The sequence below is a fragment of the Geotrypetes seraphini genome, chromosome 13 (assembly GCF_902459505.1).
Source record: "Geotrypetes seraphini chromosome 13, aGeoSer1.1, whole genome shotgun sequence".
NCBI lineage: Eukaryota > Metazoa > Chordata > Amphibia > Gymnophiona > Dermophiidae > Geotrypetes > Geotrypetes seraphini.
In genome coordinates, this window is record NC_047096.1 from 34,273,645 (window position 1) to 34,300,879 (window position 27,235).

Sequence of the window (27,235 nt, forward strand, 5' to 3'; positions counted from 1 at the left end):
CAGGAGTGAAGCCATCCTGCTGGGAAACAAGAATTTTTTTTTCTTGCCTACTGGGAAGAGATCTCAACTTATGTATCAGCTCTAAAGAATGCTATGTTGTCTGTGGACAGTTTGGACTAATCGGGCTAATTAAAATGTCTTCTGCAGATGAGACAAAATAGAGCCACATTACTAGCAACACTTGCAGGATATTCTGGCCTTCAAGGATACATCTCCACTTTTGCAAGCATTGTTCTTTACTTGTGGCAGAAATTTGGGTTCCTTTGCATCTGTGTAAGTCAATGTGGGACTTGAAGAAGCCATCACATTCATACAATTTCTTTGCAAATATTTGATGACATTGCAGGTAACTTCTTTAAAAAAATGTATTTAGGGCTCCTTTTACAAAGTTGTGGTAGCAGCTGCTGCTGCAGTAATCACTCTGACACCCATAGGGATTTAATGGGGATTGGAGTATTTGATCCCTTGAGAATTTTTTAGTGTGTTATGATAGGTTGTCCAGAAAAACCTAAAGTTGGAAAAACTGCAAACTGAAGTTTTTCCCATGAATAACTAAATAATGGCTTATTTGGACAACTAATCCAACCATCAGAAAGAAGCCATTGATCCGACAGTGAAATATCGTGTGTATGCAATTCTTCTGTTTGCAGCTACTCTAGCCTGCTTAGGTATGTGCGTCGCAGAAATAGAAGATTAGATTAGGATAACACCATTGTGATACCTGTTTAATGAATATTTGTTTCCACATATAAATCACATGTCCATAATTGCTCCTTGTGGTGCAGGGCTAGGCTTATTTTGAAGTTAAGTGTTTATTACTCCTTAAAGCAACAACGATTTAAAAACTGAATGCAGGTAATCTTTATTTTCTCATTAATACACAGGAATTGCTTTACAAGGTCTAACACATCAGTTCCATGTAAATACTACAGATGACATTGCTAAGCTGTTATTAAAAAAAAAAAAACAGCCTTGGCTTACATCAACAGTTTACAGGACTAATGCATTTATTCCAAAGTCTAAATTCTCTAGATAAAAACAACCAACCAACCAACCACCCCCCCCTTAAATTAAAACAACCTACCACACACACGCACACACATATTGCACTTTTCTCCATATGGTATCTTACCCCATGTACATCGCACCAAAGTCTCGTTAAAAGTCATTCATATAACAAGATATTAAAGCTAATTATTATACAGTAGTATACACCGTGATCTACTATTAAACACTCACAAAAAGCAGCATCTGACAGCTAGCATTCAATTTACAAAGAGTGATGGTTTATGAACACAAGTGGTGTTTTAGTCATTCAGGTTTTATGCTCATTTGTATTATTTTTCTCTCTAACCGATACGCAATGGAAAATGAGCCGGTGTCAGGTCATGGAGATATAACTAGGCTAGTAAAGATGGGGAAAATTCCATTTCCTCTCAGCCTTTCTCCTTCCTCTACAAAGGTCAGTTACACATGAAAAAAACCCTATGTTTCCCCAATTATAAACCTGATGAAGTTTAAAGTGCCAAAGAGGGGAGGAGGAGGTAATGAGACAACCTAGGGGAGAAGCAGCTGACCCATGTGCTTTTGGAACTCCTCTCCTCTGCTTTCTGTGAACCTTGGGTACATCTTACCCTGTCCCTAATAACAATGAACTACTTCTCTCCTCCCCACTTGTTGGAAGATTATATGCAGTGTAGGTGCCAGAAGATACTGCCAGGCCACCCAGCTGCTGAGTGCTTCTGTGTTTGAGGTATTAAAACTGTACAGCTCACTCACGTCCTATTTGGATAAAAGGACTGATTTCCTTAAAACCTCAATGTATTGCATTTTGGGACCACTTAATGTGCAACCAAAGTTCAGGGGAGGACAGATGGATCAAGAATCCCCCCTCTCCCAAACCAGTAGAGTACCTGAAAACAAACCCTCCTCTCTACCATCATAAATCATTTAAAAGGCTAGCATGTAATTACAACAACAATGATGTCCTTCTGAATATGGAGTAAGGAAACTAGAATTAAATTAATTTTTCAAGGTACCCTTCCTTAACGAGTCTGAGCCTTGGCTTGCAATACAGTACTGCAAAGTGACTTTACTTAACAGCTCATTCTTATAAAAATGTTTACGGTTGCAGTGTTGAGAGCTAAAACATGAGTGTGAGGGTTGTAGAGGTAATTTATAGCAAAAACAAAGCTTCCCAAATCTATCCTGGGAATACTAGGAAAGGTTAGGGAAACTGTGTATACAGCATATGCTTTGCAGGACAATGCTGGTATTTTTTTTCTAGCTCCTCTCTACCTCTTCCCAGTAGTGTTTGGTACCAAGGACTATGGGAAATTAAATCAGGAGAAAAAATAGTACCCTTAAAATGCAATTTAATCATGCAAGTAAATTTAAAAGATTCTCCCGGTTTTTGGGATCATTTGTTTTTATTTTCAGATCTCGGAGAGAACCTAAGCCTGCTCTGTATGATGCCTCTAAGAAAGAATGGCATCCGGTGGGAGAGCTGTACCCTAAACACCAATGCACTGATGCACATATAGTGGCTAATCTGGGCCCTCAAGAGCCATAAGTACATCTGATTTTCCAGGATATTTAGAAACATTTGGCCTATGCATTTGGTCTAATTTGCAGATTTTGGCTACCACAGCTTACTGTAGTTGGTATAGTCTACCAGCAGAGTGAAGACATTAGATCACAAACAGCATGCTGGCAGCAACCCTGGTCTTTGTAGGCTTTGATAATTTTCAATGGCCCCTCTTAATTCAAAAATGATATAGATAAGCTTCTGAAACAGGGCCTTGTAAACTCAATAGGTTATTCTCTTTGCTATCTTGCATTATCTATCCAAAAATATCACAATTGGCAAAGAATCTGTGCTTATGACTCAGGATTGGAGTCACTTTCTAGCATTCCACTTTTCCAAAAAGAAATCTCACAAATCTTGTACACCAAAATATGACATGAACTAGGTTTTTCTAGTCGCCAGTGTTTTGGCTTATTAAAATGTGTTAATCAGAGGGCTTAACTTAAATGAATTACACAACTGTTCACCCCCTTTCTCATAAAAGGTAGCCAAAGCAGCTAGTCTCAGGTCTTTTCCTAGGCCCAGGACTGTTTTATCAAGCACAAAAGAAGTGTTTTGACTAAGCAAAGTAATAGAAGACTTAATTTTTTTACATGTGGGAATGGAGAACATCATTTCAGATAGTTCCATGTTTCATACAGACAGCAGAGAGATTTGAATACTTTCAAATGATTATTAAATGATATTTAATTTGTAAAGTGAAGTATGGGTTCTGAAGTATGCGGTAACTTTTATATATTGTCCTTAGCTTTGTAGTAAAACACTGGACGTTGTGGTTAAAAGAGAGTGTAGTTTTGTAACTGTTTGCTTTTAAGTAGATGTTTGTTATTTATATTATGTGTGTGATTTTGTGACCCACTTTGTAAAAGGCAGGCTGTAAATGAATAAACTATCCACAACTTGAGATCTCTACATGTGAGCAATAATCATGTGGAATGTGTGAGTGTGCATGGTTCCTGTGCTGAGACAATTTGCTTATTTTGGAGGCTCCACTTGCAGTCAAGAGGAGGTGGGGGAACACTTCAAAGCTGACAAAAAGCTGCTCCTTCCCAGTCAATGATCAAACACAGCAACCCATCAGAAAGCAGGTGTACAGGTGGCTCTGTGGCCTCCGATTTGGTTGCTACATTTCTCATTTGCACTTTGCTTGCGCTAACTTTGATAGGATAGATAAAGCTGCACACGTTTCATCTGATCACGTTTGCTGATGTAATTCAACACCCTTAACCAGAAAAGGAGAAGGCAGATTATGAAATGGAATCTGTTGAGCTACGAGGCCACTCTACTGGCAGCTGTGGGGTATGTGAGTGTGTGCGACACTAGCAGTTCATTTTGCACACTAGGTTCAAAGCAGCAAAGACAGACAAACTGTTTTCCCCACACAACATGATCAGTTCTAGGCAGCAGCGTGTCCTTCCTTGTGCTTAATTTTATTGTGCTTTCAGAACATTAGACCTTTGCGAGGGATTACGAATAAAATTGCTTTGATCAAATGTAAGTCACGGTACTGTATGTATGCTTTTAAACAGGCAGAAAACCAACATTATTAGGGCATGGAATGATATAGCCACATACAACAACAAAAAAATTCTCCAAAAATATATATTCTCCAAAATATTTGTACACACCTTTATATATTTGCTGCATTTAAGTGTCACTTAAAACAGTAATACAAATGGTTATTTAGACGAAACATTTTTAAAGGAGTTGAGGTTTTTTTTTTTTGGGGGGGGGAGGGGAGGGGAGTGTTCCAATAAGAAATAATGTCAAGAACTACGTTTCCAAGTTCTGAGGCCTTTTTTCTTCCTTTTTAGGACAGACACTCAAGATTTTTATACAATATGTGTTTTATATATATATATATATATACATACATACATACACACACACCATGGGGAAATGAGAGGAAGGAGAAGAAATGCATGCATATATATATATATATATATATATATGGCATATTGAATTTCAGAGAATAGAATATGTAACATTTTAAGATCACCAAACAGAAGCATGGGATTTTTTTGCACGTGCTGCGTTAAATAAGTAGCACTCTGCATTTCTTCTCCTTCCTCTCATTTTCCCACTCCTTAAATTCTGGAATGAAGCAGGACCTGGCTCAGGCCCTCCTCTCTGTCTAATGATCTGACCAGGCGATCTTTGAAGAGAGCATCTAATGGAGACTCCTAGAAACATAGTTCCCAAAAACAAACCTGATGATCTATGCTCTTTTCATACCAGTAAACACTAGTATAGCATTATCTTTACATATCATTCCCCACAAAGGTTGGCATGAGATGATGCTCCAGGCAACCTAAGCAAGTAGAACATTCCTGTCTTCCTGCTTCAGAGCTGGGTCCAGCGCTATCATTCTGGCATGCAGTCATCTCATACTTCCTTTCATGTCAAGGGAAGGTTGGATGTCCTTGAGTGCCATGTATTTCTTTACCCTCCCTTAAAAATACCCCCCCATTAAGTACTGAACTGTTTGTCCCCAGCTGTCTTAACATATCACAAACTATAGTTTTAGCTGGGGCATGATGACCAAGGTGCATACATGCCTAATTTGGGGCAAAGACTGTAATAGGATGGGATATATGATTTATTTATGAAATAGGATGGGATATATGATTTATTTATGAACTATCACAAGGCAAAACGATTTGGAGGGGGCAGAAGTATATAGTACCATTGTTTTAATGCCCATGGAATTCCTAATACTTTAACATTTTCAGCAAAATATAAAAAAAATCTATTCTAAACCTTGTGATTTTGTTAACTAGTTGAATTTTGGAAATTTCATGAGGAATGGTTGTCCTCACTTGTGTATCACCCTCGCACCTGTGAATGTATTAACAGTTCTTAACATTAAATATTAAATATTGCTATAATACTTTTTTTTTTTTTTAAAACAACATACAGGAGCAATTAAAAACACAACACAGAAAAATATCAGTAAACACGCAGTAATTCCACACAGTGGAACACAAATGTTGAAGGGACTTTGGCTGAAATAGCAGCAATATAAATGGGGTAATGTCCTACCTTTTTCTTCAGAAAAAAAGGGAGAAGCTTAGAATAGTCTAGAAAAGAACCCAAAAAAGGCACAGCACTAATATCTTATAGTTTGAGCTTGTTTTGTCCTTATGACTTCTAAAGTCCTAAATAGGTCAAATATACAAAGCTTAAATATTAAACAATCAGCAAAGTATATTATAAGTTCAAAATCCACTACTGTTTCTCTCATTATGACAACATGGCAAGGGATGGTTTCCACCCATTGTGACACCTCCTGGTATACAGAGGCTCCTTTTTAAAGAAAGCATAAGTTTGTGTATTGGCTCTATCTGGCCATTGTGATGTCACTTCCTGCAATTCTTGATTTCCTGTTCTCTCTTTGTAACTGAGCCAACCCTTTTCTCATTGTTTAATCTTTGGAGTATGAAAAACCTTAATTCTGATTTATGATTTACAATGGAAGTTTAAAAAAAAAATCATCTCTTAAAAGAAACTAAATTCCCTCTCCCTTTCTCCTGTGGTTTGCAGAGATTTCCTGTTGGCTTTCTTTTTTTTGCTCAGTTTCTATTTCCAGACTTGCTTTTATTTTACTAGTAGTATACAACAGTGCAAAAGGAATTACAGTACAGAGAGGTGGGAACTGGTCAGTTGTTGAGAGGTCCAGTGTTCTTTTGCAGGTTGGACATGAGCAGTCAGTAGCTTACTTAGAACGTGCAAATCCTGACAAAGAAGGATTTCTAGGCGTCTTTGTTGTTAAAATGTCTATAGAAGTACTCCAAAATATTGCTTTTATTGCCAAGTTTAAGACAGACCTTCCCATTGCAGGTCTGTTCGCCAGTCTCCATCTCACATTGTGGAATGGCCAGTGCATGTAATGAGGGTTGATGGACCATCAACTGCTTTTGTTATTCCTATAGATTAGTTGGTCAGTGGTGCTTCACAGAGTGCAAATCTCTGCCTCCTTTCTGCCCCCTTTTTGCTCCTGGGCCACCTGCTGTCCAGCATCCAAGGTGGAGGAGAGAAAACGGGGTCAACAGTCACCCTCATTTCTAGCCAAGTCCATTCAAGAATACAACCAGGACTGTTGCAGCCCAAACTCACTACCAGGTTCAGTGTAGGAAAAATAAGCCATGAATTTTCAATAATCTGAATAAAACAGAAACAAAAATTCACACACTTCTTTTCCTTTTCTCCTTCATGTCATCTGCCTCGCATTCTGCTATTGGAAAATTTAACACTGTCAGTATCATATGGCTAGTTGACAAGGACATAACCAGTGTGCTGAGGATCAACAGTCTCCATCATTTCGCAGTCAAACAGTCCAGGAAGCTCAGAAAGGGTTAATGTCTCATAAGCAGGTTGGGAATCACGTGCTAATGAGCTACTTTGGCTGTCAGGCAAGGCTACATTGATCTGCTGGGATGGGTCCATGGAATACTGGCACTGGTTTTGATAATCTGTCTCAGGAGAGGTGACTATGGTTAACTCACAGCTCTGATATGGATAAGGTAGTTGTTGTTGATGTGGCTGCTGAACATGGATATGCGTTGGTATTGGAGGTTGGCCCGGTTGTGGAAGGTTCTGTATCTGCTGAGACTGGAACTGGAGCTTGTGATACTGGCTGAGGAAAGGGTCCACTTGCATATCATCTGAGGCAGGCTCCATGACAGGGCTCAGAGGCTGTGCCAAGCTGAACTGGGCTGGCTGTGGCTGAGCTTCTTGGGGTGTGAGGGGCAGCTGTTGGGCAGGGTGAGGATAAGTTCCTTCTCCAATTTGCATCTGGGTAAAGTGGGCTTGAAGCTGTGATTGCTTTTGAAGGACAAGGCGCTTCTGATGTAGCCTAAAAACAGGCAAGGGCAGAAGTTATAGACACAGTGTTTCCCTGGTGGTTCATGGTCAGCGGTTTGCGGTATTTCCTGACCGCGAACTGCCAACAAGGAGAGGGCAGCGGGAGAGGCTGGAGAGAGCAGCCGGAGCGCCGCGAGTGCAGGAAATCACTCGGGATACTCTTCGACTGCCTCTTCCTGCACTAAGTCGGGCCTTATCCAATCAGGAGCTGCGTTCAAAACAGCTCCTGATTGGATAAGGCCCGACTTAGTGCAGGAAGAGGCGGTTGGAGCGTACCGCAAGTGATTTCCTGCACTCGCGGCGCTCCGGCTGCTCTCCTGCCCTCTCCCGCTGCCCTCTTAAGGCTCCCCCATGAAAAACCGTATTCGCGGTTTTTCGAGATTTGCGGGGGTTCCTAGAACGGAACCCCCACGAATCTCGGGGGAGTACTGTATTGTAACAACATTTAATCTTACTAGCAGGTGCTATCTGGATAATGCTGCTGAAAATTATTACACCCTGCCCCCGGGGCAGTCTGATAAAACCCAAACCCTGTCCCAGGGCAGGCTGGATATCACTAGAGCAGTCTAGAGACAAAGCAGCAGATTATCCCGACAGTGGGGGATATTACCTGCATAACCTAGGACAGCGAAATAAGTGTCCAAATTTGCCCAGATAGTTATGCAGATAACTGTGCTGAGCATTACCATTATCTGGATATAACATCAGCAGCAGAAGTAATACCTTCTGCAATGATATCTAGATATTGACTTGCGCTGCGCATTCTAGGATATATCTCGAAGCCAACTTATTACCCCAGATGTTTCTAGTGAATTTAGTGTTTGTGAAAGGTGGTGCACTAGCAGCTTGCACTATAATATGCCCCAATCCTGCTCTGAAGTAGGGTTACCATATGGCTCCAGAATAAGGAGGACGGATTGAGACATCCGGGTTTTATTTCCATTGCTTTCAATGAAAATAAAACCCAGCTGTCTCTATATGTCCTCCTTACTTCCACTGCTTTCACTGACAGTAAAACCTGGAACTCTCAATCTGTCCCTCCATCTTCTGGAGCCATATGGCAACCCTACTCTGGAAGAATCACCTCTAAGGACCAGGGAGTAATTCAGTACTCACAACCATTCAAGTTTCTGGACTCTGGCACTATTCTCAAAGGCGGTGGTGGTTTTCTCAGAATAAACAACCATTCATCATAATCTGAAGCAAGGCCAGGCAATGACTATTAAAGCCACTTCTGACTAAGGTTACCAGATTTTGCATCTGGAAAAAGAGGACGTGTGGCCCTGCCCCCCTACCAACCGCAGCCTACACACACCTCGTTTCTTCGGGCCCAAGTCTGGAATGCATCTGTACATGCCCCGATCTCAACAGCTTTTCAAAACCTGGACACAGTGCTGGATTTTGAAAAGCCATCCAGACAGTCCTCTAAAAAGAGGACATGTCCAGATAAATCCAGACGTCTGGTAACCTTACTTCTGACCCAAGCTGGGCTTGAATTGGCAATCTAGAGATGAGAGGCCCTGCTCGTCCTGTGCCAGCGTATCAACTTCTCTGCCTCCTACAGATGCAACTCCATAATACCCTGCCCCACCCTTACACAGGGTTGCATGCCCTATGCAAGGGGTAGGCAATTCCGGTCCTCGAGAGCCGGAGCCAGGTCAAGTTTTCAGGATATCCACAATAAATATGCATGAGAGGCAGTGCATGCAAATCCATCTCATACATATTCATTGGGGATATCCTGAAAACCTGACCTGGCTCTGGCTCTCGAGGACCAGAATTGCCTATCCTTGCCCTATGGCATTAAAACATGCAGCATGACATGGCCCCCAAAAACCTGAGATGGCTCAATGATGTTAAAAAAGTCCCAAAAAAGCAGAAACCAGGAGATAAACCTCCACACACACAATCAGAACCAGTAAACAACACTGGAGGTTGAAGAACGATGGTGTGCAATTTTATTCAGCAAATCATAGTCTTGTGCGTATTTGGCATGTGCAGTGGATATCTGTACTTCTATGACTGATTTTCCGAGTGACTTTGAATCGTCAGTCTCTTAATTATATGAGAAATTGTGACTGTGAGTTACAAAGGCTCCTGAAGCAGGCTGTAGAGGCTGAAACATGTGCGTGTCAAGCCACCGCACAAGACTATGATTTGTTGAATAAAATTGCACACCATCGTTCTCGAACCTTCACTGTTGTTCGTTGGTTAAAATAGTCCCACCAGGATATTTCCTGTGGACACCATGCAAATTGCAGTGTGGAATTACTTCCTTGTAGCTACATGGTCTTACATTCTGCACCACCAAGGAAAATAAAGCCCTCTTATTGGCCAGCAACTGGGACTAGGTTAGCACATTCCTCTCACCTGTGTTCTTGCAGCTGCTGTTCCAGGCTCCTGTGGGTGTCTTTTCCATACAGCTGACAATTTTGAGCTTTTGCAAGCAGATTCACTTTCTGCAATGAGAGCAGGAAGACTATAAACTCCACAGCCTGTGCAACAACACAGCAACAGCTCTGCTTTTCCAAGCCCAGAATCACATATCCCCATTTATAATAGGGTAAAATTCTCTTGCAAACTGGAGTCAGCTGCTGCCTCTATAGGGGAGACAGGCTAAGGGGTCCTAGACTGTGAACTGAAGCTTGGGGCCCAGCAGCAGCTAACTGAAGTACCCTCTCCAGAGACACCACTGCCAGTCTTTTCCAAAGCCAAGCTGCAAGCTGACTTTTGAAAAGGCACAGCCTCTCTCTAGATGTTGTTATCAAGGAGGCCATTGGAGGATGTTATATAGAGAAAGAAACAAATGAGAATGGAGAGCAGCTGATTAAAATATTTTCAATCTTTTTGGAAGGCAACTCTCTCACAACCAGCCTCTATTTTTCTTTTATCAATTGGACATCAACCGAACAGCATTTGACATGTCAACGAAGAGATCCACTGCAGTAGTATCTTTTCTACTGAGTGGAGTAGAACAGGCAAAAGTGGATCGATTTTTCACTCCATCAAAAATTAAAAAGACTAGGGGGGACACTCGATGAAACTGCAGGGGAATACTGCAGGGAAATACTTTTAAAATCAATAGGAGGAAAAGGCAGACTATGGACTTTTCCTCCAGGAATTTGTCCAAACCTTTCGTAAAACCAGCTACGCTATCCACTTTTACCACAAACTCTGGCAACACGATCCAGAGCTTAACTATTCTCTGAGTGAAAAAATATTTCCTCCTATTGATTTTAAAAGTATTTCCCTGCAGTATTCCCCTGCCTCTAAGAACATAAGAACATAAGAAGAACCATCTCCGGATCAGACCTTCGGTCCATCAAGTCCGGCGATCCGCACACGCGGAGGCCCTGCTAGGTATACACCTGGCTTATTTTATAGCCAACCATATCTTTATATGCCTCTCTCAAGGAGATAATAATAATAATAACTTTATTCTTCTATACCGCCATAGTCGTGAGACTTCTAGGCGGTTCACACTGAAGAGAGCTGGACAGTCAGCGAGTTACAATATGTGGAAGTCCGGGATACAGTATATAGAAACTACTATTCCAGAGTGTACTAAAGTATTATTATTGTCAATGTATATTTACCTTTCTCTATGCATCTAGTTTGCTTTTGAAGCCTAGGACTGTCGATTCCGCAATAATCTCCCCTGGGAGAGTATTCCAGATGTCAACCACTCTCTGTGTGAAGCAGAACTTCCTGATATTAGTCCTGAACTTGCCCCCCCTTAGCTTCATTTCATGTCCTCTTGTCCGTGTCAAATTGGACAATGTAAATAATCTTCTCTGCTCTATTTTGTCGAATCCTTTCAGTATTTTGAAGGTCTCGATCATATCCCCACGCAGTCTCCTTTTCTCAAGGGAGAACAATCCCAGTGTTTTGCTCTGCTTGCCCTGGATCAGTAGCATGGAATATTGCTACTACTTGGGTTTTGGCCAGGTACTAGTGACCTGGATTGGCCACCATGAGAACGGGCTACTGGGCTTGATGGACCAATGGTCTGACCCAGTAAGGCTATTCTTATGTTCTTATGAGAAGTTCAACATTTCCTTCCTTTAAGGGCTTCTCTCATTTTATTTTTCTCACTTATAATTAAAAAAAAAAGGACAGATAAGAAAATGGGCTACAGAAAAATCAAAGATTATTCCATTTTATAGTAATCCAAAGCATAAATGAAATAAAAATAAAAAAGAAAGAAATGAAACAAGAGTCATCAGCACTGCTAGCTACATTATATCTTAAAAAAAAAAAAAGTAAAAGTAAAGCAAAATCCCACCAGATAAACCCATGTCATGAGGGACACTGAGTCCAGTCCAGGTCTCCAGATTTGCCTCTTTCTCACTGATTTATGTAAGACATGAACTTGCTGGATCCTTAGAGAGCTGCTTACAATCCAAGACCAGGCTAAAAGCACCTTTTTATGACAAGGGAGTTAACTAATGGCTTTGTGCAATAAGTAATCTTGGGCTTAGCCTGCCAAGGTTAGTGTTAGACTAAAGAACCTTTGGCTCAGCGTTGGCGTCTTCTGACATACTCTCAACATCAGAAGGCAAGCTTTTAATTTTTAGCGCTCTGTTATATCGCTTACTAATTCACCAGCAAAACGGGCCCGCACTAAAATTCTGTGGTATTTCAACACCTACAAGTGTGCTGTGCATGTTTCAGGCTTATTTTTCTTTCAACAATGGACCCCTGATGAAGGCATTCACACACGCCGAAACACGGACAGTGTAGGGTCCTACCTACATCTTATCTTCACATCACCGCCACAAAGTACTTTTGCGCATTTGGCTTTCTGCACTCCAGGACCATTTTGGCAAATATAGGCACCATCGCCTTATATCCAGCATTGCTTTGGGACTCCTTGGTTGCATCCAAAATACTAGTATTCAATTTGCCATATGGACCATCATTTATCAGAGACTATCTGATATTTGTTTGATAGTATTTGTAGTATTGTTTCATTATTTTATGATTAATGTTTTAATAAACCTGACAGCATTCATTTCATCAACTCCACTTTCTCTTGAACCTGAGTGTCTAAGAGGATTGTTGTTTTGGTTCTGCCTTTTTAAGTGGAGGACTGAGGTTTTTTCTTCTTGTCATTTCAGACTACAGAACTAAGGCAGAAGGACTGCAAAGATCTTGGTGCAAGTTCCAGCTCTGCCACTAGCTAGCATTCTGACTTTAGTTAAGGAATTTCCTCTTCCTGTAACTATTTGAACCCAAAACAACCCTTCTCCTCATCTACCCTCCTGTTTGGAAGTGCTTCAACACCAAAGCCTGCTGTGAAGGCTTTGAAACGTGATAATTAAACAGTGCACTTGGGCTCAATAATCCCCAACTGAGAATTCTGCATGCTGGAAGCATGATCTACAACATGAATATCTGGAGCAGTTAGCAAGGAGGTGAATGGTGGTGGTGGTAAATACCTGGAGGTGCTGTAAATACTGTGTGCTCAAATTTTGCCGGTGGGAGAGCAGCTGAGGGTGGATTCCACTGGAAAATGTGGCCACAGGATCCTGATGCAAGGAGACCTCAGCCTACATACAAGAAAACAACCCTTTGGTCACATTTATTCTCTCAAGAAATTTGATTCAAGATGAAATTAGGACAAAAAGGCAGAGATTTTTGACAGCAAGAATACATTTTTTTTCCTCTCAAGATATAAAGGAGACTTTTTTTTTAAAGTGAAAACAAACCTCTGTTAAAGTTAAAAGGTTTGCCTATATTTTCATTTTCATAAATGAAAAAAGTGCACAAATTTTAAAAAGTACTGTTAGGTATATAGTATATTATACCTGTCTGTATGGACACATTTTAAGGAGATATAATAAGAAACCAAAGAGTTTTTTTTAGTTTATATAATTCCATATCTCAATTAATTATGATCCAGAGAGTCATAGAAGCACAAGGGCAGATAACCACCATAAGTCCCATCTAAGCACTTCCTTGCAACTCAGGGTCTTCTGCTGATCCCAGACTCCCTGTGCTGTCTGTAATTAGTTCCTCCTGCCTACCCCTCCCCCCCTTTTAAACCCTCCGGAGGGATATACCTGAGAATGAAGTAGCTAGATCTGATCCCCCACAGTTCCTTTTCCTATTTGATCTACTGAATGACGACGTTCCTTTTCACCATTTTCACACCACCTAGTTTTATGTCAATTGTGAACTGCTCCGAGAGGCTTCTTAAGAAAAGTATATTAAACATATAATAAACTAGGACAGAGTTAAAATTTTGATACTCTTTCCCCCCACCACTTTCCTCTCTCCCCCTCCTGAGGGCTTCGATTCTTAGATTTACTCGCTGCCCCCTAGATGAAGGCATGTTTACATATTTTGCTCTTCACATATTTTGCTGTTCAGGAAGGCTTGCTCAGAGGTATGCCAAGGTCTCTAATATGTTTGCTTACTCTCTCTAGGGTGCTTTTTCTTGGACCACAATTCCAGCCATGTCAGTCAGATTCACTTTTTAATCTTTTGTCAAGGGGGTAATTCTAAGTGGGGAGGGAGACCTTTTTTAGGCATTCTAACGTCACGAGGTGAAAGGCTATTCTATAATGGCATCTGGGCACCTGGATTCTGCTTTAGCACACCAATGCAACCCAGTTTCATGGTGCCTAAAATCACCTTGCAGTTACACCAGCCATAGACCAGATGTAACTGCAGGCAGCTAAAGGAGGCTAGAGTGTGTATGTTAAAAGTAATCTAAGTGGCGTAAACAAGCGACAGCACTGTTATGTCCCCTTACATTTACATGCTATTTCGCTTAAGTGCTATTCTGCAGGGATACGCAGAAGTGTTTCATTGCCACTTAGTGTGAAGACAACAGTATTTTGTACACTTAACACGCTTACAGGTTAACATAGACGAGTTTAAAAAAAAAGTTTGGACAAGTTCCTGGAGGAAAAGTCCATAGACTGCTAATGAGACAGACATGGGGGAAGCCACTGCTTAGCCTTGGATTGGTAGCATGGGAATATTGCTACTATTGGGGTTTCTGCCAGGTACTTGTGACCTGGATTAGGATACTCAGCTAGATGGACCATTGGTTTGACCCAGTATGGCTATTCTTGTGTACATGTGGGTGCCTATTTATATAGATGCTGTTAAGTGGGAGCTGTGTGATGGAATCTTAAAATCAGAATATTCAGGATGCTACGAGCAAGCCAGCTGACTGGAACATGAAACGCTTGCACCGCCCCCTCCCCCAAATTCATTCTTAGCTTAGTTGCACTGCTCTCTTGTTGCTGCCTTCTACTATGTGCCTAACCCCTCACCATCCCTCTTTCCCCAAACAAAAGTGGATAAAGAGCAATGTACAGCGCTGCGTACGCCTTGCAGCGTTATAGAAATGATAAATAGCAGTAGTAGCAGCAAGCCAAATACCAGCTGGTGACTATGCATCAGATCCTGGAGGTGTGGCGAGGTGGAGACCAGGTTTGGATCTTCAGCCGTTCCCATCTGTTCATACAACATCTGCACTTTATGAAGCTCTAGGATGCCCTTGGTCCTCGCCAAGTTCTGCAGGTGCTGCCGAAATGCCACAATGCCTATGGAGACAGGAAAAAAGAAAAGAAAAATGAAGGCTTTGCAATCAGAACATTGAGGAACTGGCAAGTCACCCTGCAAACACATATATTTCTAAAATAAACTACACAGAAATCAAGGTCAAAATGTTGGTAAATGGTACCACCAGCTCTAAACTTAATGTTCCTTCATCAAGGCAAGTTGTACACATTGAGACATCGAGAGCTATCCTCCCTGTAGTAGTAATAATAATAATAATAACTTTATTTTTCTATACCGCCAACACCCAAAAAGTTCTAGGCGGTTCACAGAATAAAGAGGACTGGACATTCCAGTGATGATACAATGCACACAGAAAAGCAGTACAATATTTCAATAATGAAAAATACAATAAGAAACTATGACATAGTCATCGATCAAGTAACAAATTTTTTGTACAAATAGGTCTTAACCAATTTTCTAAAGGTGCAATAAGATGCAGATTGTTGAAGCAGGTTGTCTAACCATACTTGAACTTTACCTGCTTGATAAGCCAAAGATCGATCAAAATATTTTTTATAACGGCAATTTTTGGGATTAGGAAAAGTAAATAAACCAGTATGCCGAGTAGGCCTCGTTGAATGGTACCATTCAAAATGAGAGAGGAGATATAGCGGAGCTAATCCAAATTACATCTTATAGTAAATACAAGCAAATTTGAAAAGTACTCTTGCTTCCATTGGCAACCAGTGCAGACCATAGACAATGACACAGGGTCAAAGTTTGTCCCCCATCCCTGCAGACTTTGTCCCCTTCTGCACAAGCCTCACACACTTATGATTTAATATTTAAATATTTTTATTACAGTATAAAAAGGGACAATATTCTGTACAGCTGTTTATAAATCACAAATAACGCCTTCCATTCTGATCTGATTTTGGTACAACCTTCCCAAAGATTCTGTTGCCTATGCTTTTACATCTGGGAAGATAACTGGATTGTCTTTCAGACATGGGCGTAGAAGAGACCTAAACTGTGTAGTAGATGAACAGAAAAATAACATCTATTAAATGTTGGAAATGCGCCTTGATGCCGACAATGATAGATGAATCTGTTGCAGTAACAGTACGATGTTTCAGCAGCTGGGCACATGATGGAAAGATGTTGCAGATGGTAGGAGTCTGATCAGCAGGCAAGACTTTTGTTGCCATATCAAAGGCAAACAAGATACAAATTATGTCATTCAACAGTGCTTTTTTTAAATCTAAAAGCAGCTTCTGCAGTTTTTTTTTTTTTTCTTAAATCATTGAATTCAGTTGCCAGTTGTCAAAGATGTCTTAAGTTTTTACATATTGATACTAGCATTTTATAGATGCTGTTCCATCTAGTTGGAACAGCCTGTTTAAGGCTGTCTCAAGCTTTTACAGAATGACACAGTTTGTCCCCGTCCCCATGGGCTCTGTCCTTATCTCCGCGGTTATCTGTGGGTACCCATCCCAAAGTCACACCATAACTGCCCACATGTCTGTGATTGAATTAGCAGCTAAAATTTTGCCTTTGGGTATAGCTGAAATCACCATGAAAAATTAATACGGCAATCCATGTGGCATGGATTCTGCAATCTGATATGCTCCGAGACCTTACAATTTTTGGTTTTAGTACGACATCTTTTATATCAGTTCCTTCAGAGTCCTTTTTTGGGGTGCACAGTATAGCCACGTGTTTCCATTCAAGTACCAGCCAGATCTAACCCTGTTTAGCAGCCTGGGGCGATGCATACAAATCTCATCCATATTCACTGTGAAAGCCAGACTGGTTATGGAATACTCTCAGAATGACTTGACAAACACTGACCTGGAGTGGTTAGACTGGTGGGCTGTGAACTAGAAGAGCCAGGATTCAAATCCTGGTTTATCTCACCAATGCTCCTCGTGTCTCGGACTATAAGCCCTCTGGGCGAGGGAAATACATTGTGCACCTTGAAAACCTTTTTGTATAGGGATGCTTTCAAAATCTAAACTTTGAGGCTCGGCACGGTCGACTATTAGCATGCCCTCTCGTTGATTCTCATTCCTTTCACACAAGACTTGCTACACTTGTTCTTACCCTAACCCAATTGTTTTATCCCTCATTTTTTTTCTTTAAATACTGTAGTTCTAACGCCTTTCCCCTTGTCTCAGGTTTGTCCATTGTCCAAGTTTGTCCATGTTTGTGTTTTAAAACATTCTTGTGCCCCCCTCCCCTATTTTAGTGATTTACACTGCTTAGAAATTTTATAAGCGATTGTAACAAATTTTAAATAAACTTGAAAGTTTGGCCTTGGGATTGGAAACTCAAGTGATCTAATCTAGAGAATGACACGGTGACGGTTTACCCACGGCCACCGCATTTAAGCCGCGGGTCACCGCCGAAAACGGGGAAGAAAACTAGCAGTCGCTGCGGTGACGGGGACAAGGCCATTCACCGACCGCGGAAACGGTGAACAGGTTTGTCCCCGCGGGCCAATGTACCCCCTTCTAGGAACCGCTATTTACCTGTGTTTCACCGTGCTCCTCATTTGTCAGATCAACCCTTCCTGCCAATCGCAGCAGAAGGGTACCCAACCCCTCCTGCCGGTCCTCCCAATGGCCTCCCCTAAGATCGCCGGCAGGAGGGTACCCAACCCCTCCTGCTGGACCCCCCCCCAACGAACCCTCCCACCCCGGAACCCCCTTAGTCTTACTTTCCAAGTTGGACCGGACAGCTCCTCGCTCGTCTGGCCAGCAGGCCTGCCTCCGTCCAAATGAGGCGGGCCCGCCCCTCCCCTCCCCTGCCTAACCCACAGGATCCTAGGGCCTGATTGGCCCAAGCACCTAAGGCCCCTCCTATAGCGGGAGTGGCTTTAGGTGCCTAGACCAATCAGGCCCTAGGATCCTGTGGGTTGGGCAGGGTAGGGGCGGGCCCGCCTCATTTGGACGGAGGCAAGCCTGCTGGCCATACGTGTGAGGAGCCGTCCGGTCCAACTTGGAAAGTAAGACTAAGGGGGTTCCGGGGTGGGAGGGTTCGTTGGGGGGGGGGGGTCCAGCAGGAGGGGTTGGGTACCCTCCTGCCGGCGATCTTAGGGGAGGCCATTGGGAGGACCGGCAGGAGGGGTTGGGTACCCTTCTGCTGCGATTGTCGGAAGGGCCGTTGGGGGGGGTCTACAGGAGGGGTTGGGTGCCCTCCTGCCGTGATCGCTGGGGGGAGGGGAGACTTGCAGCCGTAGCCGCGGTCACTATGCTAATCACGGCAGGGAGATCTTTGCCGCGATTAGGTACAGCGGCCGCGTCTAATTACCATATAGGCTAACATTGTAAGCATTTAAAGTACATGTCGTGTTTGTTTTTGCATTGCTAGCCCCAGGGGTGGTGGAAGATTAGTGATTGAAAAACTGTATGAAAAATAACTATTTTAAATTTAGTGATCAAAATGTGTCAGTTTTGAGAATTTATATTAATTAATTTTTTCTCTGCGTGTTTTGTTTTTGTATAGTTATTAACTAATATTTAACTAAGTTTTAAAGTTTTAAAGAATGTTTCCTTTATACGTAAATAAAGAAAAGTGAATGGGATTGCAGTGGCGGTGACGGGGCGGTGAATGGGGTGGCAGTGGCGGTGACGGGGCGGTGAAGAGGATGGTGAGACGGGGACGGGGCGGTGACGGGGATGGTGAGACGGGGACGGGGCGGTGACGGGGATGGTGAGACGGGGACGGGGCGGTGACGGGGACCAATTTTTTCACCGTGTCATTCTCTAATCTAATCTAAACTCCAAAGCCACAACCTGAGGATAAGGCTACACAGTAAGATGAAGAAACCTACAGCAGGAAGACAGTAACCTTGAGGCAAGGGTAAAACATTCTGGTCACTGGCAGAGAAGGATCACCTGCTTGGCTTCTGGTCTTCTCCCTCTTGAGCCTTCTTCCCTTGCCTCTGGATCCTACATGCTTGAATTTATTTGACATTTTAGTTGCTAGGACCACTGCTGGCAGGTTACTGCAGGCATTTAATAAAGTAGTAGCATCTCAGGTTGTCTCCGAACCTCCCTCTTTTCAACTTACAGTCCTCCCTCAATATCTGAGGGAGTTAGGGGCAGAGCCGGCCCGCGAATATTGAAAATTTGTGAATAAATTTTGGCCTGACTCTGACCCACCCCCGCCTCCCTCCCACCTTCCCCTGGCAACTCGGACCTTACCTGGTGATCTAGCGGTCTTTCGGGGCAGGAGCTATCTTTCTACGCTCCTGCCCCCGTGCGGATCACTCGTCCAAAATGGCTGCTGTGAGTTCCTGTAGTCTCTCGAGACTACGATGGGAACTCATGGCAGCCATTTTGGATGAGTGATCTGCATGGGGCAGGAGCATAGGAAGATTGCTCCTGCCCTGAAAGACCGCTAGACCACCAGATAAGGTCCAGGGAGGTCTGGGAGGCGGGAGGGAGGTGGGGGTGATTCCGGTTTTAGGAAAACACGAATAATCAAAATTGCGAGTCCTAAAACCGTGAATTGGAAGGGGGGAGTGTATTACTGGTAGATTCAGCTGGGTATAGCTCCCCTTCAAAGAGTCAAAGTGTGGCCTCTATTAAGAGTACAGTAGCCGGTACAATAACTGAATTATTCAGAACTCAGACAATCCACTGGGCAGGGAAATAAGTAAAATCTAACATATTAGAATATATATGTATTACTGATACTTCAAGTGTACTGTTATGTTAAGAAATGAGATGGAGATGCATTTTTACCTTGTGTCAGAGATGTGTCAGAGGCCCTCCTGCCCTCACGGAAACTGATGGGTGACCTGTTGTGGACTTCACGCTTCTGGGAAGTCAGGGCCTGCATGGCCGGGTTGGCAGGCCGCAAACCAATGAAAGGGGGCGTCATTCTGGTGACCTGCTGGTTGGCCAGCAGAACCTCTTTTAAGGAAGGGGTGTCCTCTAGGAAGTTCATCTCGCTCTGGATGGATCCCATGTCATACTCAGAATCCACACTTCCCAAGGAGAGATCAGCGCCCAAGTTGTAAAGGTTGCCTAAGAGAAGCAGAACAAGAAGCAAAAGATCAGCCTATTGAAAGATAGACCAGTATCAATATGAAGTGGAATCCTTTAGTGGGGCAATTTTATAAAACCTTTTCAGAGTGTAAATTATTTTTCATATGCAGAAAATGACTTTCATAAAATTGAAAAATGTAATACTCTAGATCAATGATCTCCAATGCATGGCCCCCGAAGTTCTCCACTGCAGGCCTAAACAGTTGACTGAATACTCTTCAAAAACTGTTAATGCGTTAATTTCCAATCTTGCCCACTTGATTTGTAACTGCAAACAACCAATCTGTGTGTTACTCATTTATGGAATTTGCTACCATTGACAATCTAAAATAAAATGAGTTTTTAGAATCAATATTAGTATTCATTTTTAATGTTTAATATCTAATCTGAACAAGCAGGCTAAGGTGGTTTACAAAATTAGTAGTACGTGTAAGCTTGAAGTCTTTTGGTGGCCCTCAGAGCTCTCTTGTATCCACACTGTGGCCCTTTAAATGAAAAAGATTGGAGACCACTGATCTAAATGAATAAACAAAAAACAAATACGATAGGCTGAAAGGGAGAATTGTAAAGAAATAATTTTATGAAAATGAATGGACTTCAAAGTACGAGGAATCTGGCCCTAAGTGCTTCTGTGCTATTTATGTGGCAGCAAGAGGTCCTTTGCTAATTGTTCATTAGAATGCAGTTAGTGTAGCACATTAATTGTCAAACATTCTCCACGTTCATTCTCATGCCCTATCCAGTTTCACCCCCTTTTGAAACGTGGCCTTATCTGTTCACTATCCTATATAGATTGTATTTCTTCCCCAATTCCTACTGTATCATGTTAGTCCCGTTCGTGTTGTCCTTTTTATGTTCTGTCATTTATTCAAGTTGTTTTAATCTTTTTAATTGTACTGTTACTGGCGGGTTTTTTTTAATTTTTTTGGTTTGTTTCCCCATTTTTTAAATCTATAAATCGCTTAGAAGTTGTATAAGCGATAGCATCAAATTTTAATAAAGACTTGACACTTAGGTAAAAAAACAAGTTAAACAGTCTCCATCAAGGGCTATACACTTAGTCCAGCGAGTTTGTTTTTTCGGATTCTAGGAAAAATAGCTTATAAAAAAAAACTGAAAACTCGCTGGACTGAGTCACAAAAAAACTTCCTAAAACTCGGAAAGTAGAAAAAACAGCGAACTCTGGTGCTCAATGTCTTTTATTGTTATGTCGTAATGCGACACGATCGTGTTTCGTCCCAACCGGATCTGCCTCAGGAGTCTATTATTAGAATGATGTAATATCTAATATCTTCCTAGAAATGGCGTAAAACTTTCTCTTACAGTGCAGCAATTCGTATTGGAAAAACTTGGCCCTGTATCTGAAACCGCACTTTTCCTAATCGGGAGCAAAAAGTTGAAGGAGGGTAAAAGGGCCACTTGTTGGTTCTCGCACCCAGCCTCTCCAATATGTGGTGGAAAGATCTTACCGGCACCAGCTGCATCCAAAATGTTTCTCACGATTGGCTCTTTAAGGCTAGAAATACATTTTTGTTTTCAATTTCAAATAAAAGGTGTCTGGTGTCCTGTATTTTAGGCAGTTGTAATGTACCTTCTAGCTCTGTGCCCGGCACCAGGACCAGCTGATTTGTCAGTTCTGCAAGGGTGTGACGCCTCTGCCCACTGCGGTTTGCTTGAAAAGCTGCAAATGATAATGCTGGGTCGTCTTCCGATTCATCTTCTGTCTCTATGCCCTCATCGATGGAGGTCTCCATCATGTTACCTGGGAGCGACTGACATCCTTTCCTCGTCACTATAGGAGGCAGTGGATCCAACATGCATCCATTCACCTAAACACAGGATGACAAGAAACACGGTGGTCAGTCTCTGGTGTCTAAAATGGCTTTTTGTGCAGTGGGAGCAGTGAGAAGGGAGGAAGACCATTTATTACAGTAAGTTAGATACTTCATACGGCACAACACAACTTGTAGTGTTCCGAAACAGAAAAAAAGCTTCTCTCTCTAAAGGAATGTGCAATACCAGTTCTCTAGGGCAACAAACAGATCTAGGATTGGGGATCTCCACACTGAATATGCATGAAATATATTTGCATTGGTTTGATATAAAATCCACATCGGTTTGCACATGTTGGCTGAACTGAGATCCAGAACTGTGTGGCCCTCATAGACTGGAGAGGGCCATTCTTGGTTGAAATTTACCACATGGCAAAAAAATGCTCATATTAAAAAACACAACAACAAAATGCACCAGATTCCATATCTACTCAAAAAAGGATATTTTCTTTACAAATTATGAAACTTGCCAAATACTCTTATTAATTTTAATGAGCGCATCTATCATGCATAACTCTTCTGTATATTACAAAGTTTTCAACATGCACTATGCAGAAATTCCTGAAGCATTCCACTTTATGATGATTGAAATGTCATAGAAAGGGTGATAAATTCAGGAAGCAAGGCTGGAAAAATTCAGGCTGCCAAGTGCTTGCTCCTGGGAAAGGAACTCTAGGAGGCAGGCAAGCAGAAAAGAGATAAAGATGGGTGGGGAAGCTTCTGCCACCCTCAAGAGAGGAGCTGAGAAACTAGTAGGCATTTTGTGTTCAATTTAAAATCTTAAAATTGGTCCAACAGGGTGTTTACAACAGTTTGCTGGATTATCTGTCAAAATGCTTGTTAATATATAGACTACTGAGAGCACTGAAGTCTGAAAATCATTTGTTACTTGATACAGGGAGTATGAATAATGTTCGATATGTAAGATCTAAAAAAAATCCTGTTTTTCTACGGCCGGGCCGGCCCTATGGAATGCTATGACTGGTAAATTGAGATTTTGCAAAAACTTGTTGCAATTTAGAAAACTGTTTAAAACCTACCTCTTTGCATAGGTGTTTTTCATCTAGGACAGGGATAGGCAATTCTGGTACTCGAGAGCGGAGCCAGGTCAAGTTTTCAGGATATCCACAATAAATATGCATGAGATAGATTTGCATCGCAAGGAGGCAGTGCATGCAAATCCATCTCATACATATTCATTGTGGATATCATGAAAACCTGACCTGGCTCCGGCTCTCGAGTTCCGGAATTGCCTACCCCTGATCTAGGACAATGCTATTAGCTCTGATCATATGCCCCTCTTTATGATGAATATGGTAAAGTGTCTTTAACCTTTGCCCCCCACTTGTCTGTTTTATATTCGGTTTGTTTTCAGGTTTCAAGTTTTATTTAAAATTTGATACACACGCTTATCAAATATTTATAAGCGAATTACAATTCTAAAATGGGGGGACATTGACATACATGGACAAGTTCAAGCAGACGTACAATACTGGACTGGTACACGATGGGAAGGGGGAACAGCTACAATGGTAATAGAGCAGGAAAAACATATAGGGTTAGAGCAACAAGGAGGGGGTAAGAGTAAAAATGGAAGTATGGCACAAGTGGGGGCAGAGACTAGGAACTTTTCATCAGGCTGCCAGACAACATGGCATGCCACCCAGGTGAAGCAAAAACAAAAAACAAACTGCAGACTCCTATGTACGAGATGCCACCCAGGTGAACATGTTCTCCTCTTTACCCTAGAAGAACAACAGGAAAACCAGGCTTTATAGCTGCTGCTTCAGAACAGAACATGACTCTACCTTTTTCTCATCTGGTCACAGGCGACAACTGCTGGCCTTGCCCTATCAGAAGCAGAGGAACTGCACATCGCTCTGGTGATGGATTCCATGACATGAGAAATTAAAGAGCTGCTCTAAACTGAACCCGAGGTCACAGCTGGATTTGGTTGGCAGGCATGGCAAAATGCCACAATAGTTCAGGTTAATGTATAGTTTAGCTGCATAGAGGTGTGGTTTAGGGCAGACATTCAAAGCCTACTTGCAGAGTCTTCATGGCCTGTATTCCCAGTTTTCTCCAGGTATGTTATACTAGAGAGGAGATGACCTCACAACTGCTGCCACAAGCAGGGCAGGCCCATGGTAAGGTTTAAGGGATTCCCTCTCTGATCACAGTTCCCTGCAGTAGAAGTGAGTTGCTTATACTGTGAATCCTACAAAACACAAAACTGGAGAGGTCCACATCATGGCCTATGGGTTTTTAGAACAAACCATCTTACTGAGGACAGTTTCCTGCAGAATCCCACTGCTCTGAAAGGGACATTGTTCACAGACTACGTAGATGTCTGGACAAAGGTCTGGAAGATTTTAGGGAACAGCTGGTAAAGTGTCCAGTTTCTTGCCTTCAGCTGCTTTCTGAGTCATTTCCTGGGAAGAAAACGCCATCCTCCCTGCCCGCCTACTTCCTGTAGGAAAGATCAAGCCCTTCTCTACAAGAGCTGAAATTATAGCACAAGCATCCTTAACAACATGCCACAAACATTTGAAGGGATGGTCTGAAGTCACAGGCCTTGGTATCAGAGGGTTGGACAGTTATACATAGGTTATTCAAGGCTATCTGGCTGTACAATCCAACTACTCCAGCCACAGTCCTATACTGCAATCACTCATCAGACCAAAATGCAGAGTTGCCTAGTTATCTAGTTCCAGGAGGGAGATTTTAGAACAGGCCTTATTTCTAACAGCTCTACCCCGATGCATTATGGGACCTGCAGTGTCGATTTTCAATGGGCTGCATCAGGAACTACATCTACTGAACCACTTGGAGTATAAACTAAAAAGCAAGCCTGGCCACAAACTGGAAACTGGTAGCTCTGGAAATGCAAAAGCCAAGGCTTAGCATTTACCATATTTTTATGCATATAAAATGCACCCACTAAAACAAAACACAATTTGCAAATGCGCATATACAACGTGCTCTATACCAGTTTTTATTTTTACATAGACATTCTAACCACAAAATTCATGCATTTGTTTTTAAGGCTTTTTATTTATGTTTATTTTGGGTTTTGCAGGCATTACTAGTATACAAAACCTGCAAAAAAAAAAAAAGAGAGAACAATAAAAAGACTTAAAGTCAAATGCAATAATGTTGCAATCAGTGCATCTTAGTAAAAATACACTATTACAGCATGCTCACAAATGGGGCTCCTTTTACTAAGGTGCGCTAGCGTTTTTAGTGCACGTAGCAGATTAGCGCGTGCTAAACCCGTGCCTCGCGGCTCAATGCTGTTGTTAGCGTCTAGCGCGCTCGGCATTGTATTCCACGCGTTAATGCCCTAACGCAGCTTAGTAAAAGGAACCCATAGTGTGAAGGGGGGTAGGCACAGCTTGTATAAATGCATACAATATGGGGATAGGGACTTGTATAATCGCCTTTTTGTGGTTACACAACCACATTCAAAGCAGTTTACATACAGGTACTCACAAATGTTCCTTATTTGTCCCAGGGGCTCACAGTTTATCTAATGTACCTGGGGCAGTGGAGGATTAAGTGACTTGCCTAGGGTGACAAGCAGCAGTGTGGGATTTAAACCTACAACTTCAAGGTGCTGAGGCTGTAGCTCTAACCGCTGTGCCACACTCTCCTGTGTTATATGCATAATAATATGTTAATATCCATCCATCCACAGATAGAACAAGCTGCCTATTGTCCCGAGTCCGGATTAAGGGGTTCATAGACAACTCGGCGAAAGACAAAGGCGCCCGCCGACAACTGAGCGTAAGATGGAGGCGGGCGCCGAAGAACATTACAGTTTTTAGGGGCTCCGACGGGGGGTTTTGTTGGGGAGCCCCCCCAGTTTACTTAATAGAGATCGCGCCGGCGTTGTGGGGGGGTTTGGGGGGTTGTAACCCTCCACATTTTACTGTAAACTTAACTTTTTCCCTAAAAACAGGGAAAAAGTGAAGTTTTCAGTAAAATGTGGGGGGTTACAACCCCCCAAGTCCCCCACAACGCCCCCACAACGCAGCGCGATCTCTATTAAGTAAAGTGGGGGGGGTTTCCCCCCACGCCCCCCCCCCGTCGGAGCCGTAAAAACAGTAATTTTCTGCGGCGCGCGCCTCTGCGCTGTGCTCAATTGTCTGCGCGCGCCTTTGTCCCGGCGCGCTTTTGACCTGACACCTGATTAAGGTAGGGCCAGGAAAGGGGTGGGGGTAGATCCTGGACATGGAGATGGGTAGAGGGGGATTAGGGAAGGGAAGGGAAGATGCTGACCTACTGAAGGGTAGGACCTTGATCCATTCTAGGGGCAGAGATGGGAGGGAGACATGGCTGAAGTTTTATTGACAGATACCTTTCAGCTAGCCCTGGTTCCACTTTTCCCAGCTCCAAGTTGTACAGATACAGTAGTACGTATGGGCCAGTCAGGCAAAAATGCAGCCCATACTATCTGTATAACATTTTTTAAAAAAGCACACAGATAGCAGATGTATGTGGTTGTACCTTGCTCTGAATACATTTAAAAGATTAATTTAGTCTGAATGACCTGGCAGGCCAGTGCTCAGTGCATTTAAAACTAGCCTCATCTTGTCCGGCAGTGATTGAGATGGACCCTAGAACGAAAACATAGTAACATAGTAACATAGTAGATGACGGCAGATAAAGACCCGAATGGTCCATCCAGTCTGCCCAACCTGATTCAATTTAAATTTTTTTTTTTTTTTCTTCTTAGCTATTTCTGGGCGAGAATCCAAAGCTTTACCCGGTACTGTGCTTGGGTTCCAACTGCCGAAATCTCTGTTAAGACTTACTCCAGCCCATCTACACCCTCCCAGCCATTGAAGCCCTCCCCTGCCCATCCTCCTCCAAACGGCCATACACAGACACAGACCGTACAAGTCTGCCCAGGATACAGGAACTAGGCAACTAGGAACAAGAAACTAGGATACACATAAGACTAACATCCCTTCCAAACTTCTGCAGGACTCTTGAAGTGCTCCTGCTTTAATACAAGAATTAGTGGCTGGAGTGGGTTTCTAAACCTCTCTCAGCCGTTCTGCTCTCAGTTGAGCTGAGTTTCCTGTCTGAGCTCACAAGGAAATTCTAAATCTAGGGCCCAAGGGTAGCAACGGCTTCCAAAGCGTAGCTGCAGAAAATGGAATTCATTCCCCCCCCCCCCCCAACAACTCTGACTTCTCATCCCTTAAAATGGCTAGGGAGGATGACATACTGTTTTCTCCACCCACCTCCCCAAAGAAAGAATGCAAGATCCATCTGGAGAAAAGGAAAGTATACAACTAAACTGCAGATTTTCATCAAAATCTCATGCAAATGTCACTGACAAGCCAAAAGTATGAATACAGCACAGA

General features: G+C 42.5%; 1 protein-coding gene across 1 annotated transcript in view; it reads right to left on the minus strand.

The window, feature by feature from the left end:
- Positions 1–837: 837 nt before the first annotated feature.
- The window catches only part of SIK2 (salt inducible kinase 2), a 160,990-nt gene continuing 134,592 nt past the window's right edge, over positions 838–27,235 (minus strand). Inside the window, exons 10-15 of the mRNA XM_033918190.1 lie at positions 21,620–21,857; positions 19,723–20,007; positions 14,849–15,012; positions 12,892–13,002; positions 9,821–9,909; positions 838–7,442 (exon numbers count right to left, since the gene is read on the minus strand). Coding sequence (XP_033774081.1) covers positions 6,857–7,442; positions 9,821–9,909; positions 12,892–13,002; positions 14,849–15,012; positions 19,723–20,007; positions 21,620–21,857 — 1,473 coding nt within the window. The 3' untranslated portion in view covers positions 838–6,856. The remainder of the gene's footprint in view (positions 7,443–9,820; positions 9,910–12,891; positions 13,003–14,848; positions 15,013–19,722; positions 20,008–21,619; positions 21,858–27,235) is intronic.